Source organism: Geotrypetes seraphini, chromosome 5 (assembly GCF_902459505.1).
Source record: "Geotrypetes seraphini chromosome 5, aGeoSer1.1, whole genome shotgun sequence".
Classification (NCBI taxonomy): Eukaryota; Metazoa; Chordata; class Amphibia; order Gymnophiona; family Dermophiidae; genus Geotrypetes; species Geotrypetes seraphini.
The window spans coordinates 155,837,673-155,858,207 of NC_047088.1; the positions used below are offsets into that span (position 1 = coordinate 155,837,673).

The window sequence follows — 20,535 nt, forward strand, 5'->3', positions numbered from 1 at the left end:
TATGTGGAAATTACATAATGTTCATTTCCTACCATAACATAGATTCCTTGTAGTATCAGGGAGAGCCTCCTTTAAGGCTAAGAAGCTTGTAATTTGCTTGAATCTAAACTTATTATCCAGTGAGGGAATATTTTCACCAGAGTATACAGTATAAATCAAGCTAACTTTGATTTCTAAGTTTCACAGTTTTTGTTTAAGGACCTGCACTCCCATTACCCAAGGGCAATTGACTCTTAAGCCTGTTTAGCCTGCTTCAGCTTACCATAGTAATACATTACATAGCATTACAGAGGTGTGGCCAAGCAGGGTTTATGCATATGAAGAAATATATCCCAACCTGCTCTGTTCTACCCAGACTTCTGCTAGAAACTCCTTCTACTTCAGTTTGTACTATAGTCTCAGATGTTTTTGACCCTGTGGAAATAATAGCAGCTGCAGCTCCCATTTGGTGATTTACCAGTTTGGTTTTTGTTTTTGTTGTTTTTAACATAATGCCTTGCCTAGAAGGGACAGATGAGCTTGTTTTCTATGTGAATGGGAAGAAGGTAAGAGCTCTGGCATTTATTTATTACAGCATCTAGAAGGTAGTCACTGTTCTGTGCAGAACGCAACTTCATTTTATATATTACAGTACATCTCTGTCCATCTGGAAATAAACATGTTCACACAGCAATATGATGGACAGAGGCAGATAAAGACTGATATGGTTCATCCAGTCTGCCCCATAGGCTTGCCAGGACAATATCCGGCACAGTGGTAGAGATACAGCCTCAGCACCCTGAGGTTGGAGTTCAAATCCCACGCTGCTCCTTGTGACCATGGACAAGTCACTTAATCCCTTTTGCTCCTTGTGACTTTGGACAAGTCACTTAATCCCCCTTTGCCCCATGTACATTAGATAGAATGAGAGCCCACCGGGACAGATTCGGAAAATGCTATAAATGGTATAAATACAGTGCAGGTTTCTTTCCCCAAGTCTTTATTCTTTCTTTGGGGAGAGGAGGGGAAGTAGCTGCGTCTACTGTGCAGTACGGGTTACTGTCCCCATGTGTTCTTACATTAAGGAGCTGATGTAAATAGCTGTGCCTAGATGTTAGTAAGCACAGATATAAATGATAGAATTCTATAATTACATATGTGCATCACCCAAATTCTATCCATACGCATGCCCACTGGCAACGTGTGTGCCATCAAATCATGGCGTGCTATGTACATTTTCTCTAGTCAGTATTCGAGACAATGTCATAAGTGCCCACTTCTGCATGTAAATTATTAGAATGCTGTCATTTACGTACCTTCCAAAATGGTGTCCTGATGTACGCCCTGTTACTGAGACATCTATGTGGGCAGTTATTTACAAGAAGATCTCCATCAGCAGATTCTAAATGCAGATGTACTTACTTGGACATCTCTAGGCAGGTTTGCACATCCTTTTTAAAATGCTGCTCCACATTATAAGAGCCAAACAACAAAAAACAGATCAACTTTTGCATTATCAAGTTTCAAGTTTGTTTAAAATTTCTTATACCGCCCAATCCGCCTTCTAGGCGGTGTACAAATTTGTAAAAACAGAGGACAAACTTTAGCTAAAATATAAGTTTGAAGTGACAATACGTCACCAAACTATAACTATAAAAACTTTTTAAAACTATTAAAAACACAGACAAACAAGAACATAAGGTAAAAGGCAAGAACTACATTAGGCAAAGTAAAAGAAAACAATTAAGGAAAAAACAAGATATAAAGATTTAAAAACTAACTAAGGGTTCAATTTTAACTTATGGTTAGAAAGGAGGTTTTGAAGTAAATGATTACATCGTATGCATTCAGGATGAAGACTTGAAATAACATCCATGTTATAAGAGGTCTCTTTACTGAAAACTATGCATTATTTATGATACTTTAACCTCCAAATAAATTTGTTTGGGAGTAGATTTGCAATTAAAACGGGGTATTTATTTGAATGATAAAAAATAATGGGTGCATAGAAGTGATATATCAAATTATTCAAAAGAAGGAAGACACCTGGGCAGATGAACTGTTAAATAAATTTATAGAAATTATCCGGTATACCCCCTTCTTTTTGATAGACCACACACACACACACACACACACACACATTTTCTTTAGAAATTAAAATAGGCACAATTTTCAAATTTTTATAGGCACCTTGATATAAAATTGCCTCTTAGATTGTAAGCCCTATGAGGTAGGGAACCTGAATAGCACAGGTTTGGAAAGGCAAGTAATTAAGACCCAAATTCTATTCCTAACATACTAGGAACTAATTTATTTCTGCTTCAGGAAAGAGGACATAACTGCAGTATGGTTTATGGTCTACTTTATTTGACATACCTTTCCTTAAATAATAACAAAGTGGTGTACAATAAAAACTCCCAGCTATAAATGTTTGATCTATTTAGATCAAAATTTCTATGTGTTTTATGCGCCCTCCCAATTACAGTTCTTTTTAGAAGGAAAGGGGGTAGTTCTGCAGTGTACCAGGTGAATCCTATTGATTGGTGCATTAATAATTGAGGATGACTTCCTACTTTTTCTTTAAAGTTTTGGGAATATGAATCACTCCTTCTGATGTGTGAAATTGTCTCTCCAGTGTATGGACTGCTATTGAGTCTTAAAATTATTTGTCAAACAGATTAATGTTTGGTATAGTTAAATTTTTTATTTTTGTTATGCAAAATGACAAGGCTCTTGTGTACTTCAATAACTTTATTGTTGAATTATTAAAATAAAATTATTTAAAAAACAAACACACAACAAAAAACCTCCCAGCATAGAATGGAAGGCCAGGTTTTAATAGAATAGATAAGAAGGAATAATAAAGAAAAGTTGAAGACAGCCCTAGAGCTGATGTAAATGGCTATGACAGTAGGCCAGTATGAAAAAGGAGGTATTGATGCCCCTTTATAAGACTCTGGTGAGACCTCATTTAGGATATTATGTACAATTCTCAAGGCCGCACCTTCAAAAAGATATAAAAAGGATGGAATCTGTCCAGAGGAAGGCTACTAAAATGGTGTGTGGTCTTCATCTTGCGTATGGGGATAGACTTAAAGATCTCAATCTTTATACTTTGTAGAAAAGGCGGGAGAGGAGAGATATGATGGAGAAGTTTAAATACCTACTTGGCATAAATGCACATGAGTCGAGTCTCTTTCATTTGAAAGATAGCTCTGGAATGAGAGGGCATAGGATGAAGTTAAGAGATGATAGGCTCTGGAGTAATTTGAGGAAATACTTTTTACAGAAAGGGTGATAGATGCATAGAACAGTCTCCCAGAAGAAGTGGTGGAGACAGAGACTATGTCTCGATTCAAGAAGACTTGGGATAGGCATATGGGATCTCTTAGAGAGAGGAAGAGATAATGGTTACTGTCGATGGGCGGACTGGATGGGCCATTTGGCCTTTATGTGTCATCATGTTCCTATGACAGTACAATTGTAACCCACCACGTGCTTCGATTTAGAAATCCAAATGTGCATGTGACAAAAGCACTTTATATTGGAAGTAACTGAACAACACACACCTTAAGGCCCAGATTCTGTAAACGGTGCCCAAATCAGCCGGCGCCTAGAAAAATGGTACCAGCCGCATGTCAATCACACTTAGGTGCCGTTTACAGAATCATGTGTAAAAACTTAGGGCTCCTTTTATCAAGGTGCGGTAGGCGGTTAACGCGCAGAATACCACGCGTTCAACTGCCTGCTGTGCTAGTTGCTAATGCCTCCATTGATGAGGTGTTAGTTATTAGGCTTGCCACGGGGGTTAGCGCGTGATGAAATGTCCGCCGCGCTGACCCCCGTAGCGCGCCTTGATAAAAGGAGCCCTTAGGCGCTAGAACTGTCGGTGAGGGTTTTAAAGGCCTACATTTCAGGTGCCTAAGTTGGAGAATCGTGCTTAGCGGCTCCTAAGTCATGCTCCGTCCATAAAAATTCCACTTAGGCGTTAGGCGCTGCTAAGCACCCTGCAATAGGTGCCTACCTTTTATTGAATCGGGTAGGTGCCTATCACAAAATTTTATTTTATTTTTTTCAATTTTTGAGGCAGTTAGGGGGATTTTGCCAATTAAGTAAGGCGCCTAACTTTAGGCACCCTCTAGAATCTGGCCCTAAGTCATTACTACTGTGGGAAAACCAGCTGTTACCACAATAAAACATAATACAACAAGCATGAGGCCTTGAAATTTAAAGAGCTGACCAATTCATAAGTAAAGTACCCAAAAGGAAAATGATACTGACTTGAATAGATTTAATCAGGGATGAAGAAAACTGAACGGGGGCCAACAGTCTCACAGCCCTCATGTTATACCAGTACAGAAACAAGCCATCGGTTGCTCAAGTATATTAATAGTATAATCACGTTGACATTTGTTTAAAGGAGAAAGCATTCCAGCATGAGAAGAGAGTATAATACTCAATAATGCAAACAAAGATATTGCAACCCAACTCCTTAGAAATACCTAGTTATTTTCATGATTCTTTAAGAGGTGAATGTTATTTCTTTAGCTCCTAAGCACTCCATGGCAGTTTTCTTCTTTGTTACTATTTAGGTCATTGAGAAGCATGCAGACCCTGAAATGATGCTGCTGAACTACCTGAGAAAAAGACGTATCCTCTATCACATTACATACCCAAGCTAAATTGACTTTAATCAAAAGTCAACTGTAGCAATAAAATTCAGGAGGGAAGCTAGAAAACAACATCCCAAATGACATGGAATTAAGGTTCTTGCGTTGGTTTGGCCTAATGGCTCAATGGTGATGTCACATGAAGATGGGGAAGGCCTAGGTTCAGTTTCTTAAGTCCCCTTAATGTATTGTACTGTACAGCACTGCCTAAGTCTGGCAGTGCTATAGAAATGATAAGTTGTAATAGCAGTAACAGTATCTCACCACTCATGGAAAAAAAAAATACTAAAGCTGTGAGCTCCAGTACTACAAATAAATGAAACACATAGGGAGTAACAAATATCTTGGGTGGAGGAAAAGACCTCAAGAGCTCAGTGAAACAGAACTGCAAAGCCAAATAGCATTCATGTACTGGTCACATATTTTGAGCAATCTAATCTAATCTTCAGTTTATATACCGGGTCATCTCCCAAAGGAGCTTGACTCGGTTCACAAAATTACAAGACTTTTTTGGATAAGACTCTCACATTTCAAGCAGGTAAACAGCAATTTTGGCTGGGTAAATACATTGGTGAAGCTATGTTGTCTTATGGTGCATTTCGTAAAGAAATTAGGTCAGCGCTGTTTGACAGATTTATTTCTTACATGTAGGTACTATTGTTAGCAAAACTCTACTTTGAGTATATCTAAGCAACTGTTGTATTTTTAACTATTTGTATTTTACTGATTGTCCAGCCTTCTTCTGTGTAAACCACCTAGAAATCGTTTGGTTATGGCGGTATAGAAGAATAAAGTTATGTTATGTTATGTTATGTAAGATCAGAGTATATCATAAAGTATAAACCTAAAGAATGAAAATGCTATTAATGCATCATATCCAGGAAAACACTGATAGTTAAGATTAAGGTATAAAATTGAATGGAAAACTAAAAGAATGAAATATACTATTACTGCGGCACTTCAGTAGGTAAGCCTTTAAGATATTGTGTGAACAGTCAAGTTTTAGATCTTTCCGAAATTGTTGTAGCTGACCTATCAATCTGACAGTCAGGAAGTTTGTTCCAATTTTCTACCAGTTTAAACGCCATAGATTTGCTAAGCTTCCCAACAGATTTAAGTCCTCTAGAAGAGGGAAACGATAATTTGTATATCTGTGTAACCCTCGAATAGCAAGGTCTAATAGTATTCCAACATAAAGGAATTGAAGGGTCAAATATTCCAATCATTGCTCAGAAAAACCTCCCCCTTTTCTATATTGAAAACACCCTTTTTTCCTATTAGTGGTTCCCTTTTCCCCTTTTTATACATGGGAAGGACTTTAAATATGACATCTTGCATGAAGATTGATAAAAAATAGAAAAAACATATAGAATAATGGGATAAAAGGGTATGTTTTCAATATAAAAAGAGGTAGGTTTTTCTGACCAATGATTGCTCAAAATATGTGACCAGTACATGAATGCTATTCTGTTTCATTGAGCTCTTGAGGTCTTTTCCTCCACCCAAGATATTTGTTACTCCCTATGTATTTCATTTATTTGTAGTATTGGAGCTCACAGCTTTAGCATTTTTTTTTTTTTTTTTGTAACAGTATCTCAGACAGTTCAAGCATGGGAACCCGGCAAAGGGATTCGTAGCATTTAGCATGCATCTGTACTTGTACCTGGTTCCCACTTGGTTGTCACAATATCTAGCCCTTTGCCACAGACTGTACATATGATGGCAATCAGTTTCTATTATACTTTCCAGGTACACTAATTTAAAATTGAGGAAGCATTTTTTTTCTCTAGCTATACAATATCAAATGGCAGACATCTTGAATACCTTGCCTCTCTCTTTGGGATCATGGAGACATTATCTGCAGTTTCAGAAAAATGTGAGAACATTTTTTGTTTTGCAAATTTGGTTTATCAGATTATGATTCTAATTGACAATTTTTGGCTATGTTATCTGGTTTCTTCTTAGTGTAATCGATTCTGAACTGCCAAGGTAATGGTGGAATAGAAATCCAGTATAATATAATATAACATGGCAGCTGTTAAGTAGGGCTTTTGTTGGACTTTTCATATAGGCATTCTGTTGTAGTATTAGCTAAATCAGTGTTTCTCAACTCGGTCCTTGAGTACCCCCTTGCCAGTCAGGTTTTCAAGATATCCACAATGAACAATAGCTTGATTTGCATACACTGCCTCCATTATATGCAAATTTCTTCCAAGCATATTCATTGTAGCAAGGGGGGGTACTCCAGGACCGAGTTGAGAAGCATTGAGCTAAATTATACACAAGTATATAGATATTCATATGAGGGATAGCTAAAATGTTCTCAGCCCAACCAAGAAGACAATGATATGGAGCAATGAAACTTACAACTTATTCCACACTTTTCATTTCAATGAAATGAAAAGTATCAAGAATAGTTTGGAATAACTTGTACAGTAAGTTTCATAGCGCCACCTCATTCTCTTCATGGTTGGGCTGAGAACTTTCCAGCAGTCCCTCGAACACGCACACACACAAACGTTTAATATCTAAAAGTATGATATCCAATTATGCATGTTTATAGGATCATTCTGGGATTGGTGGTATTAAGGTGATCATGCTTGTTGAGTTTAATTCTAAAAATGTCAGAGAGGTGAGCCTAAGGGAGGTGCAAAGTTGAAGGATTAACTAAGGCACCTTTGTGCCAGCACCACATGAGATTAACCCATTAGCTCTCTACGTGCAGTCCCTTCATTTTTCTAGAGAAGCAGGTTGACCATTGAGTACACTTTAAGAGGAAGAGCATTGTAAAAAACTGACAATATTCCTTAACTACTCAACCTCCAGTTCATCTCAAAGGAACAAAGTATGGCTGTGGAGTAGGTGGTTGTGGTTCTTGCACTGTGATGCTCTCAAGATTTGACCCTGTTTCCAAGAAGATACAGTATCCTTGAAAATGAAATACACTTCTCCCTTGGTATTCACGGGGGATAAGGGCAGAGCCGGACCACGAAGCGTGATAAACCGCAAATAACTTCTCGTCCAGCTCTAACCCACCCCCGCCTCTCTCCCACTTTCCCCCCAGCATCCCGGCATCTAGCGGGCTTTCGGGGCAGGAGCAAACTTCCTACACTCCTGCACTGTGCAGATCGCCAATAGGAAATGACTGCCGTGAGTTCCCATAGTCTCTCGAGACACGGCAGGAGTAATCTATAGCGCTACTAGACATTTTATGTCCTGTAGGGAGGCGGGAAGGTCCTAAGCTATGCTTTCCCCCCCAAAAAAAAAGAAATCCCTGAAACAGCAAATAGGGAGGGGAAAGTGTAAGAATTACGAGCCAGGCAGAGAGGGGGAAATTCTATAAGGGCTGCCTAAAGTTAGACTCCAGTAGGTACCTAGATTGCTCCTGCCGTTGCCTAACTTAACTGTTTTAATCAGCTTTACGTGGCGCACCTCCATGGCTACTTCCTCTCTAACCCCATTCTGGGGATTACTTGCCCACTCAGGAGTAACATCCATAGGCTGGAGCTGTTCTAATGAGGACTCCCCATTATTCTCAGCAGCATTCAGCATTTCTATGTCTGCCTTCTTCTGAAGGCTGGAACTTTCCTCCAAGTCCTCCCTCTGGCAAGCCTGCTGCTTAGGTTTGGGTTTCTCTCTCCTGTCTCTCTTCACTCTCCTCCCTGTGTAGAGGGGCACACTCTGATAAGGCTTGTTTTTCCTCACAGGTGCTTCATTTGTGTATTTAGCATGGACCCTGTTGTTGCTGTCTTATTCTTCTCCTGGGAAACTGCAACCCAAGGACTGGTTTGATAGCTAACTTCTCTCCTGTCAATTGGAGAGTTTTTACATTTATCCACATCCCTGTCATTCTCGTGGGTTTGGGATGCCCTGGCACCTTCTGGGCAAGGAATATAGGACCCTTTCTGGGTCTGCTTAGAGCACATGGGCGTTTTAGATGGCGCAGCACTGCCCTGCTTGTGACAATATTTAAAGTCATCTGGTCTATTATGATTAAGGTGACCATTTATTTTTTTCATCAAAAGGGGACATCTATTAATTCTCAGTCCCGCCCACAATCCCGCCCTAGCCCCACCCCAATCCCACCCTAGCCCCGCCCCCAATCCCACCCCAATTTCTTCCATTCATTTTTCATGTACACATAATATCTTTATATTAATTCATAATGGTAACCTTAAAATTTAAAAAAACTACAAAGCACACTATACGCAGAAAAAAATGTTAATTATCATTTATATTTGGGGGTTTCAAAGATGTCAAGGCAAATGACTTTAAAATATGCAATGTCACTTCAGTAACTATAGAAAAATAGATAAATATAGTGCAAAATATAGACAGCAGATATACATTCTCAAAACTGACACATTTTGATAACTAAATTGAAAATAAAATAATTTTTCCTACTTTTGCTGTCTGGTGATTTCATGAGTCTCTTGTTGCATTTCCTTCTGACTGTGCATCCTTTCTTTCATTTCTTTCTTTCTGCACTCAGACCCAACAATTGTCCCTTTCTATTCCCTCCCTCCTTCCTTCCTATGTCCTCAGTGCCTCCTTCCTATGTCCTTAGTGCCCCTTCCTGTGTCCTTAGTGCCCCCAGTGCCTCCTTCCTATGTCCTTAGTGCCCCTTCCTATATCCGTAGTGTTCCTTCCTATGTCCCCATCACTGCCTTCCAGTCTTTGTCTCCACCCCTTCCCCTAAGCTCTGGCATCTCTCTCTTCTCCTTTCCTTCCTCCCTTCCCACTCCATCCCATGGTCTGGCATCTCTATCTCCTTCCGATCTCTCTCCTCTCCTTCCATCTCCCCCTCCCACGCCATTATCTGGCATCTCTTCTTCCTTTCTCTCCTTTCTTCCTCCTGGTCTGGCATCTGTCTCCTCCCCTTCCCCCCATATACCCTGATATCTCTCCCCCCTCCATGGTTTGGTAGCTCCTTTCTTTTCCCATGGTCTTGGCATCTCTTTCCTCTCCTCTCCCTTGTCTTCCTTTTCCCCTCTCTCTTCCCAGTTGGGTGCAGCAACAGCACTTCTCTTCCCCTATGCCCTCCCCAATTGGGTGCAGTAGCAGCTTTTCTCTTCCCCTCTCCCCCCCCCCTTGGGTGCAGCAGCAGCAGCTTTTCTCTTCCTCCCTTGGGTGCAGCAGCTTTTCTCTTCCCTCCCTCCCTCCTTGGGTGCAGCAGCAGCAGCTTTTTTATTCCCCCTTTCCCCCCTTTGGTGCAGCAGCAGCAGCTTTTCTCTTCCCCTCCCCCCCTTGGGTGCAGCAGCATCATTTCTCTTCCCATCCCTCCCATCGGCAGAGTCACAAGCTTCCCTCCATCACTGACCTATCTTCCATGTCAGCAATGAAGGGAAGCTTACAACTTGCTTCAGGCCTTTCTCTTTGCCGGGTCCTGCCTTTGCGCAAACAGAAAGTAGGCAGGAGTCGGACCCGGCAGCGAGGAAGGCCCGAAGCAAGTTGTAAGCTTCCCTCTGTGTCTCGCTTAGTCGCTGCCCGTAGTGAACTCCTGCTCCGAGGCTCTAATGTGTGCGTGCCTGCTTCCCTTCTCTTCTCCTCCCCCCCGGGATGTAACTTCCAGTTTCGGAGGGAAGAGAAGGGAAGTCGGCACGCACACGTTAGAGCCCAGAGTTTGGGTTCAGTTTGCATGTGGAAGTCAGCCCGGGAAGGAGCATCAGCGGCAGCAGCAGGATTAGCCGGGCGCGGAGAACACTGCAGGGGTTTGGTGCTGGACTGACCGTCCCCTTGTCCCCGCGCACAGCTTTGGGATGCTGTTCCTGAAAACGGGACATTTCACATCACGAAGCAGTGGCTCGGGACAACGGGCAGTCGGTCCAATAACGGGACTGTCCCGTTGAAAACAGGACGTATGGTCACCTTAATTATGATCTCTATTGCAACCTTGCTATTTGGATGCCCTTTCTTCCTTGTTTTGGTGATATCTTGTAAAGATGCCTTGTTCTGAGCCATGCGCTTTTCACTGACTGTCGGCCTTCCCACAGTATCTAGTTTAAAAGTTGCTCTGTCTCCTTTTTAAATGTTGATGCCAGCAGCCTGGTTTTACCCTGGTTAAGGTGGAGCCCATATTTCTGGAATAGGTTTCCCCTTCCCCAGAATGTTGCCCAGTTCCTAACAAATCTAAAACCCTCCTTCCTGCACCATTACCTTATTCGCGCATTGTAAAGTACTCATGTCTGTTTTATCATTCCCTCTGTGAGAAATTCCTCAATCCCTATTTGTCCTGTTTGTCTGTCTTAATTAGATTATAAGAGCAGGGATTGTCTCTTACATGTTTAATGTACAGCATTGCGTACGTCTAGCAGAACTATAGAAATTATAAACTCTTGGGGGTGCTGTGTGTGGAATGGAGAGCACCTCTGAAAATGCTACCCTGGTGGTTCTGGATTTCAGCTTCCTACCTAAGGGCCTAAATTCAGTTTCTAGAACCTTCCTCCCACATGTTCCTATATCTTTGATACCCACATGTACCAAGACTGCAGACTCCTTCCCAGCACTGTCTAAAATATTATCTAGGTGACATATGAGGTCTGCCACCTCCACACCAGATAGGCAAGTGACCAAGAGACCCTCACATCCACCAGCTACCCAGCTATCTACATGTGTAATGATCAAATCTCCAACTACAACGGCCATCTTAACCCTTCATTCCTGGACTGACACTCTTGATAAACTTAGCAGGTAAACAGCACATTTACAAGAAGGAGAGCTATGGTTCCCAGCATGTAGCAAATCAAAAACATGGAGAAAATAAATTTACATTGAAAAATGTTCCCTTCATCATTGAAAACCTGCCCAACTTTGAGGAAAGCAAAAATTTAATAAACAAGTGAATGCACAGCCTATGCCAAAGGCCTTTGACAATTTATGTATATTTTTTGGATTAATGGCTGTGCACTAATGTTGACATTAGCACATGGTCATTTATTATTTTATTTATTTATTAATTTAAAAATTTATCTACCGCATACAACTATGTGGTTTCCATATCACATACAGAAAATCTTGTCTCCCTTCGATTATCACTTATAACATAGACATGTCTAAACAACATCATTAATCGTCCCTGTTATAAACAGGAATAGAGCGCAACTTCAATCAATTCAGAAATACAAGCAAGCTTTAAATCATACATTGCTGTCAAAAAAATTCTATAAGGCGATTATCAACAGAAATATATCTTAGCTTAAGAAGGCATTGGCAAATAATTGAGTTTTCAGCATTTTCTTAAAATTCATCCTGCCCATACAAAACCGCAGGATACCAAGCAAGGCATTCTATAGTTCTACGCTAGCCACCCATTTTAGAGGTGGGAAGGGCTAGCATGCTATTCCTGCACAAACCAGGTAGCACACGATAATGTAACTGTGCTAACTGATTAGCACAGGAATGCCCAGTCTCTATCCCAAGACATGGCTCGTATTAAAAAACTACAATATTTTTAGCACATGCCTGAGTTCATTCTGCAGTGCATCATCTTAAACAACTTTAGGCACTTAATAAATATGCTCCTGAGTAGATTTACATCTCATTTAATGGTCTTGATTCTCCTTTACATTGCTAAGTCACTACACTGTCAATGCCTGCTTGCTTCCCATCTGCTCACTGCACGGTGCTGCCGTCACCACTGTGGAAGGAATCGGAAGCACAAAAACCAGGATCCATCCTGTTCAGGTAAAAACATAGTTGTATCAGTTTTGCTGTGAACTCGATAACGATATGTATGAGTTTGAAAAATAAGAACATAAGATGTACTATGTATGTTTTAATTGGTTTTTTCGTAAACGGTATAAAAAAAAGTTTTAAATAAATTGTGTATCAGTCTAAAAAGTCCATCAATCCAGCATTCTGTCTCCAGCAGTGGCCAATCCTTGTCAAAGCTACCCATCTGTATTTCAGACAGTAAATCTAGTCTTCAATGCTCATCTCAGGGATACGTGTTGACTTTCCAAAGTTTACATTGGTTTCAGGACTTTTCCTTTAGTAACGTAAGACTGTGATCCCATTGGAGAGAGGGGGAAAAATACCTGTATATAAATATGTAAATTGCTTTGATATCACAGAAAGGCAATATATCAAATCCCTTTCCCTTTAACGTAATCATTCCAGAGCTTAATTGTGCTTTGAGTTGCATAAAATATTTTCTACAAGCTGAGGATCCATAACCTCTTTAGCCTTTCCCCCTATTGGGACCATTCTAATTTAATACACAATTTATTAATCTCATTATACCAATAAGATTCAAGGTGATTTACATTCAAAGAGGCTGTAAAATCTATGGAAAATACATAAACAATAATTAAAATATCATTATAACATGGCTATTACAACAAGTCATATAAAAAAGTTTTCAAATTTTTACAAAACTGTAAGTAATTGAGATCAGCCCTAATGTAAACAGGTAGATTATTTCAAATTCTAATGGCAGCATAAGCAAAAGAGGAGCTGAGCTGTTGTTTATACCATACACCTCTAATCTATGGGAAATGTAGTAATAAAGTACCACATAATTTGGTGGGAGAATAATGCAAATGAGAAAAAAGCAAAATCAGATTATCTGAAGAGTCAGTCTGTAATATACGATGAACTATGCAAGCTGATTTAAGCTTAATTCGCCTCTCAACTGATAACTAATGAAGATTCTTATACCCTAATGCAACACACTCGTATCTTTTTAGACCAAAAATTAATCTAACTGCAGTATTCTGGAGCAACTGCAGTATTCTGGAGCAACTGAATATTTATTTGATGTTAAGTTCAAGTATAAAGAATTACAGTAATCAAGTTGAGGTAACACTAACATCTGAACCAACAGTGCAAAATGATGTTCAAAAAAGCACGACTTCACAAGCCTAGGTATCCTTTTATTATTTTGGCTGCTCCTCTCTGAACTGTTTCTAGTTCCTCTGTATCTCTTTTTGGTATGGAGCACTCAGAGCTGAACACAGTTCTCATGTGTGGTTACACCCTGGATACCGACTCAATCACTGTTGGCCCATTCTCTGGCCAATTCTCCAGCAGCGATCGATGCACTATCACGTTTGCTTGCAAACGATTTACACAGAGGTGCAAATCATTTATATGCAAATGCGACCCATCAATTGCAGAGCCCTAACAGCAGTGACAGGAGAAGCAAGCCAATCAGGGCCTTAAGCTCCTCTTCCTTATATCCAGGATACAGAGGAAGACACCTAAGGAAGTCCCTGATTGGCTCAGATGCCTATGACCCCTCCCAAGGGACAAGGCCTGAGGCATCTGAGCCAATCAGGACCTTAGACCCCTCACATGATGCACCGAGAGGGGAAGGCCTGGCATTGTAAACTTGGCAGCCTTGGATAAGGAAAAACTGCTCCCAACTTAAAATGTATGAAGGAAGTGGGTGAGGGGGGGCCTCCAGTGGCAGGAGGGTGGGCATCTTTCCTGCCTTTTTTCAGGGGGGAGGGGATGATTGGCAGATGGGGGTGATTGATGCTGGGGGCCTTCATGGCAGGAGGCAATGGACATCCCTCCTGCCTTATTTTGGTGGTAGGGGTAGGAGATGATTGGTGTGGGGGCGATTGGAGTGGGGGCCTTCATAGCAGGAAGGAGTGGGCATCCCTCCTGCAGTTTTGCTGTGAGGGTGTCATCAAGATAGCAGGAGGGAGTAGGCATCCCTTCTGCCATTTGTTTTGGTTTGGAGGGGACAGTGGCTCGGGGATGTGGGGGGTCATTGGGGAAGGCCATCATTGGTGGTGGAGGACTTTTTTTCTTTTCTTTTTATTAATGGGACAGATATTTTGCGTGTGTAACACACGCACAATATCAGTGCCATTGAAAAAAGAATGAAAAAAAACCAGGCAGACCTGTTGGTAACACAGTTACAGACAGATCTAGCCCAGACGGTTTTTACGATTGCTAAAACCCCATTTGGAATAGCCAAGCGATGTTAGTGCATCAATCGCGTGGCTATTTTGCATGGGGCTTTTGCTAATTTGCATGGCCGGATTAGAAAATGGGCACTTGAGGGGAAAAACACGCGGTGGGCCGTTTTGTACATTGGGTCGGTAACAGCGACCTTCTCTAAAGCTGTGAAAGCAGGTTTAGTGACGATCGCTGACTTTAGTGCATCTAGCCCCATGAGTGGTCTCAGTCCAAGTTTGGTGCAAACATACCATACATGGGGAAATGAACTGGGTTTTTTTGGAAGGAAGGGGGAAGGGAAGAAAGGGGAGGTATGATTTAGTTCAGCGGTCTCAAACTCAAACCCTTTGCAGGGCTACATTTTGGATTTGTAGGTACTTTGAGAGCCTCAGAAAAAATAGTTAATGTCTTATTAAAGAAATGACAATTTTGCATGAAGTAAAACTTTTTATAGTTTATAAATCTTTCCTTTTGGCTAAGTCTTAATAATAATATTGTAATTTATAGCTAAAGAGACATATGATCAAGAAACTGTTTTATTTCACTTTTGTGATTATGATAAACATACTGAGGGCCTCAAAATAGTACCTGGCGGGCCGCATGTGGCCCCTGGCCGCAAGTTTGAGACCACTGATTTAGTTGAATTGCAGATTTATGGAAAATTCATGTAACTACTTTGGCTGTTTTGGTTGTGCTTGTTCATTAGTTATGCTTATTGATAAAATAATTATTTTTTTTTTAAAAACACTACAGTTTCTAAATACCAGAGATCAGAAGCTCTATCTGTATGTGTAGTATGGCATCAGCTTCATGAGTATTCTGCCTCCTGTACTGACTCTTCAGTCCCTCCTCTTAGCTGCAGCAGATCTGGGAAACTGAAGAGGTGGCATGGGAGGTGGAACTGATGTCTTTGAAACGATCTCCCTCCTTTACAAAGCCGCGCTAGCATTTTTAGTTCTTACCGCCGCGGCCAGCGCTAAAAATGCTAACGCGGCTTTGTAAAGGAGGGCCTATATTTCCAAAATAGACTACAACTTTATAAAAATACCCTGTTCTTTAAATTGTCCCAGGAAAGGATTGCAAAAGCTTATGGATCTCAGTGTGGTTTCTGCACACCTGGAATGGTGATGTCCATGTATACCTTACTGAGGAACCACCCTGAGCCTACTATGGACCAGATATATGAGACTCTAGGAGGTATGTATTTCTTATCTGTTTGAGCCAAGTATTTAGGACTGCAGGTATCAGGAAAGTGAGATTTTCAGGTAATTTATTAACATACAACTGTGTATGAACATAAGAACATAAAGAAAGGTATCAGGAAAAATTTTACTATAAACCATTATGCAATAACAGACCATGAACAAATTGAGCTAGGGTCATTATCCTCCAAATGTTCACAATTCAAATTACCAAACCTTATGGCGATTGAATACCTCATTAAGACTATTAATATCAAGGGTTCCCAAGCAGATTCAATCTCTCCCCCCCCCCTTTATTCTTAAACGCTATTTTACAATTTTTGGTCCTTTCATCCTTACCCTGGTCAATGAAAGTCTTCAGCAAAGCATTATGGAAGGAAACAATCATCCGTCCTATTATCAAAGAACAAAAAATTAGTCCTGAGGATAAGTCGAACTACAGACCAATCACAAATATTCCCTTTCTAGCAAAGCTGACTGAGAAGGTGGTATTCAATCAAATATCTGAATTCATTGAAAAAAACAATATTTTACATCCGAATCAAACAGGTTTTAGACAGCATCATTCTACAGAACACTCGCTGATTGGCATGTCCACTTCCATACATACAGATGTTCTCCTAATTTCTATTGATCTTTCATCTGCTTTTGATACGATTGATCACAGGCTTTTGTTAGACAGACTTCAATCTATTGGCATCACAGATCAGATCCTTTCTTGGTTTATATCATATTTTACAGACCGAACTTCTATTGTGTCTTTTAACAACTCAATGTCCGAAAGTTCTTCAACAACTTACGGTATTCCTCAGGGGTCCATTGTTTCTCCACTTCTATTTAATATCTTTCTTGCCCCATTAATGACCCTTTGCCAATCCATTGGTTTTAATGTATTTGCCTACGCAGATGACATTCAACTTTTACATCCACTTGATACCAACAACCCTAGGGAAACAATAGCAATTAATAAAAAACTTGAACAAATAAACCAGTGGTTGGACACTATAGATTAGCACTTAATGTTAACAAATCAAATGTGATGCTATTTCCTTGGAAAGATAGCCTCGAACTTAATTTTCCCATTTCTATTATGGGTATCACCTTACAGTCGATAAGCAGCATTAAGATTCTAGGTGTTATTTTTGATTATAAATTAACCTACCATGACCACATCAGTAGCATTGTTAAATCAACCTTTTTCAGACTTTGTCAAATTTGTTCAGTTTCGCAATTTCTTTGTTCAAAATCACTTAACATTCTAATCCATTCTTTGGTGATTTCTAAAATTGATTACTGCTATGCCCTATTTAAGGGAATAGCTCAAAATGAAATCAAACGTTTACAGATTATTCAAAATGCTTCTATTAAACTTATATCCAAAGCAAGGAAGTTTGATCACGTGACACCTCTCCTTAGGAAAGCGCATTGGCTTCCGGTAGCTCACCGGATAACATATAAATTAAGTTTGCTTACATTCAAATCTTTACTTTATAAAACGCCTGCTTTTATTTTTAAACTATTGATTCCATACAATTCAAATAGAACATTGAGATCGAATGAACAACACTCACTGACAATCCCTTCACTTAAAATTATTAATACAAGACGGCAATTTATTTTTTCTATCACAGCCCCTCAAACATGGGACTCGCTCCCTATTTATTTAAGAGAAGAACGCAACTTGGATAAATTTAAGAGCAAATTAAAAAGCTTTCTTTTTAAGGATGCATTTGATAATTAGTAAGTAACTTTGCTGCATAACTTCACTGAAGTGTTCTGATTTTTCATTGATTTTTCCTTTCCTCTCGTTTTTCCCTTGAATGTCTTACCTACTATCAAATAATTTGTATTTCCTTTCCTTACTTTTCCTTGTGTTGAATGGGTTTGTCATGTTAGTCCTTAGTCTTGCAAAACTTAGTTTTTGTCATTTGCTGTATTGTTCCCTAAATTTTGTAATTTTAGTGATATGTACATCGCTTAGAATTCTGATTAAGCGATTAATCAAACCTTTATTAAACTTGAACTTAAACTTGAAACTTGCTGAGTCAGACCAAGGTTCATTGAACACTGCATCCTATCTTTGGCTGTGGCCACACTGGGTCACAAGTGCCCAGAATATGCCAAAACTAGACCTAGTTTCTCATACATTATTTCAACCAAAACATACTATAGAAGCTGTTTTACAAAATCAATTCAGTTATAAAATCGACTTTTAATTATAATATTATTAATATCTTTACAATTCTCTCCACTCTTATTATTAAACATACAATTTACATTACATTACACCCCCCAATGAGCCTCATTACACACCCAACGTATTCAATACAAACAACAGACATTCTATACAAATACTATACATAACGGCATAAGAAATTAATGTCAACAAATGTTGACCACTTGTCAAGTTCAGTCCTGAAGAGGGTTTTCTTTCCAATCACTCGTTGTGACATAGATGGACAGTTTATATGCCTCTGATTGCCTTCCATCAGATCTTTCCCTGTTGAATCACATTCCCACTCTGCACACTTCACGCTTCTGTGTGTTACTTATTTCGGTAAGCAAACAGCCCGACACAGAACTGTGTTTCGCCCACTGGCGTCCTCGGGAGCTGTGGTTGAATAAGGCTCAAGTCTTCATGGTCCCATTGGAAACAGCAAATCCTGAAACATTATTTCAAGGAATAAGTGATCAAACCTTTTTTTGAACCAAACTACTTTAGTCGCTTTGTTTATGTTTGTGTTACATGAAAAAAAACTTTATCTAATTCGATTTCAACCTGCTGGTTATTTCATGGCATGCCCTCTTGTTCAGTGTTTGAAAGATTAAACAACTATTCCCTTTCTAACTGTTGACTTCACTAATGATATGATAAACCTGTATCTTAACCCCTCTCAGTTGTTTCTTTTCCAGCCTGAAAAGCTCTAATCTGTTTAGCCTTTCCTTATAAGGGAGGAAGGGTTGGGGCTCACTGGTTGAGCTGCTGCCTCTGCAACCAGAGGTTGTGAGATCAAATCCCTATGCTGCTCACGAAGATTAAGTGACATACATTCAAAGTCACTTAATCCTCCAGCCTGGGTAAGTCACTTAATCCTCCAGTGCCCAGCACTTTGAATGTAAATTAGAGAATGACACAGGGACAAATTTTTCCCTATCCCTGCAGGAACTCAATTTCTCCATCCCTTCCCAGTCCCATTCCTGTAAGTTCTGCTTTAACCACACAAGCCTCAAACACTTATGATTTTAAAGTGTTTGAGACTTGTGCAGATGAGGACAGAGCTTAGGCATTGGTGGAATGAGGCATTATGACATCACAATCTGAGCTCTAGAATGTTGCTACTTATGATTTTAAAGTGTTTGAGATTTGTGCAGATGAGGACAGAGCTTACAGGAATAGGGCAGGGACAGGAAAAAGAGTTCCAGCGGGGACGGGGGAAAATTTGTCCCCGTGTCATTCTCTAATGTAACTCTTCCTATGCCCACCGCCAAAGCAACCAAAAGGCAGTATACAAGTCCCTTTCCTTTTAACATATATATCTCCTGTCTCTGAACCTTTTCTAGTTGTGCTGTATCCTTTTTGAGATGGGATGATCAGAGCTGCCCACTTAATCCCACAGTAATGCCCACAATGCTCAAAAGTATGATCATATCATGGACCTATACAGAAGCATAATATTCTCTTTTTTATTTATTTATTTCTTTTCAAATAATCCCTCACATTCTGATTGCTTTTTTGGGCTGCACTAGGCCGAAAATTGTAATGCTAGCCATCACTGCATGAGGGTAAATTTTCAGCTTGCGCAGTTGCCATATTAATATAAGCTAGTGACAAGGCAGCACTTTCGTGTTTTAGCTCTTTCAGACCTTTGAAGTGAATGCTATGGATTTGTTATTTTTTCGTTTATCAGTTTGCTCTGTTATATCTTCTAGACTTCTAGTGCTGTGCTTTTAGTTGTTATGAATCATCACTATCAAATGTTTTGGGCCTAGGTATGACCAGCATCCTCCTCAAAAAATACTGAGGCAGCGAATTCAGGTTTTCCGCTAGTTCCCTTTCCTTACCAAAAAATCCATTAACACCCCTCTCCCCCACTCTCCGATGTACCAAGTTTGTTAACCTTCCTAATGTCTGTTAGCATTTCACTGTGTGCTTCCTAATTGTGCCCGAGTGGATGGTAGAGAATGACACGGTGACAAAATTCATCACCCTTCCCATCCCCACAGATAACCATGGGAAATCATCTCCATGTCATTCTTTAAGGAGAGAGGGAAGACTCAGAGTATGAATGGGCACAGCCACTGACCCTCAGTGTAGAAAGACTGAGGTTGAGATAGACACTGAAGAATGACGCGGTATTGTTTCCCACGGTTATCTGCAGGGATGGGAACGGTGATGAATTTTGTCTCCCACCACAATATACTACCTATCACACTTGGAATTTCTATTCATAAAGACTATATCCAAACAAAAAGAGGCACTGGAGATGTCAAAAACCAACTAAAGGCTCCTTTTACAAAGGTGCGCTAGCGTTTTTAGTGCACACACAAGATTAGCGCGTGCTATAGCGTGTGCTAGCCGATAAATTATTGCCTGCTTAAAAGGATGCGGTAGCGGTTAGCATGCGCATTTTAGCGTGTGCTAAAACCACTAGCGCAGCTTTGTAAAAGAAGCCCTAAGTGGTCAGAGATCCTTTATGCTTGTTCTTAACCTTGATACAAACTGCTAATAAAGGATCTCTGGCCACTTAGTTGGTTTTGACATCTCCAGTGCCTCT

General features: G+C 40.1%; 1 protein-coding gene across 1 annotated transcript in view; it reads left to right on the plus strand.

Annotated features, from left to right (window-relative positions):
* Window positions 1–416: 416 nt before the first annotated feature.
* Window positions 417–20,535, plus strand: part of LOC117361317 (aldehyde oxidase 1-like) — a 174,901-nt gene continuing 154,782 nt past the window's right edge. The window contains exons 1-5 of the mRNA XM_033946482.1: window positions 417–545; window positions 4,572–4,629; window positions 7,476–7,572; window positions 12,224–12,332; window positions 15,629–15,755. Coding sequence (XP_033802373.1) covers window positions 492–545; window positions 4,572–4,629; window positions 7,476–7,572; window positions 12,224–12,332; window positions 15,629–15,755 — 445 coding nt within the window. The 5' untranslated portion in view covers window positions 417–491. The remainder of the gene's footprint in view (window positions 546–4,571; window positions 4,630–7,475; window positions 7,573–12,223; window positions 12,333–15,628; window positions 15,756–20,535) is intronic.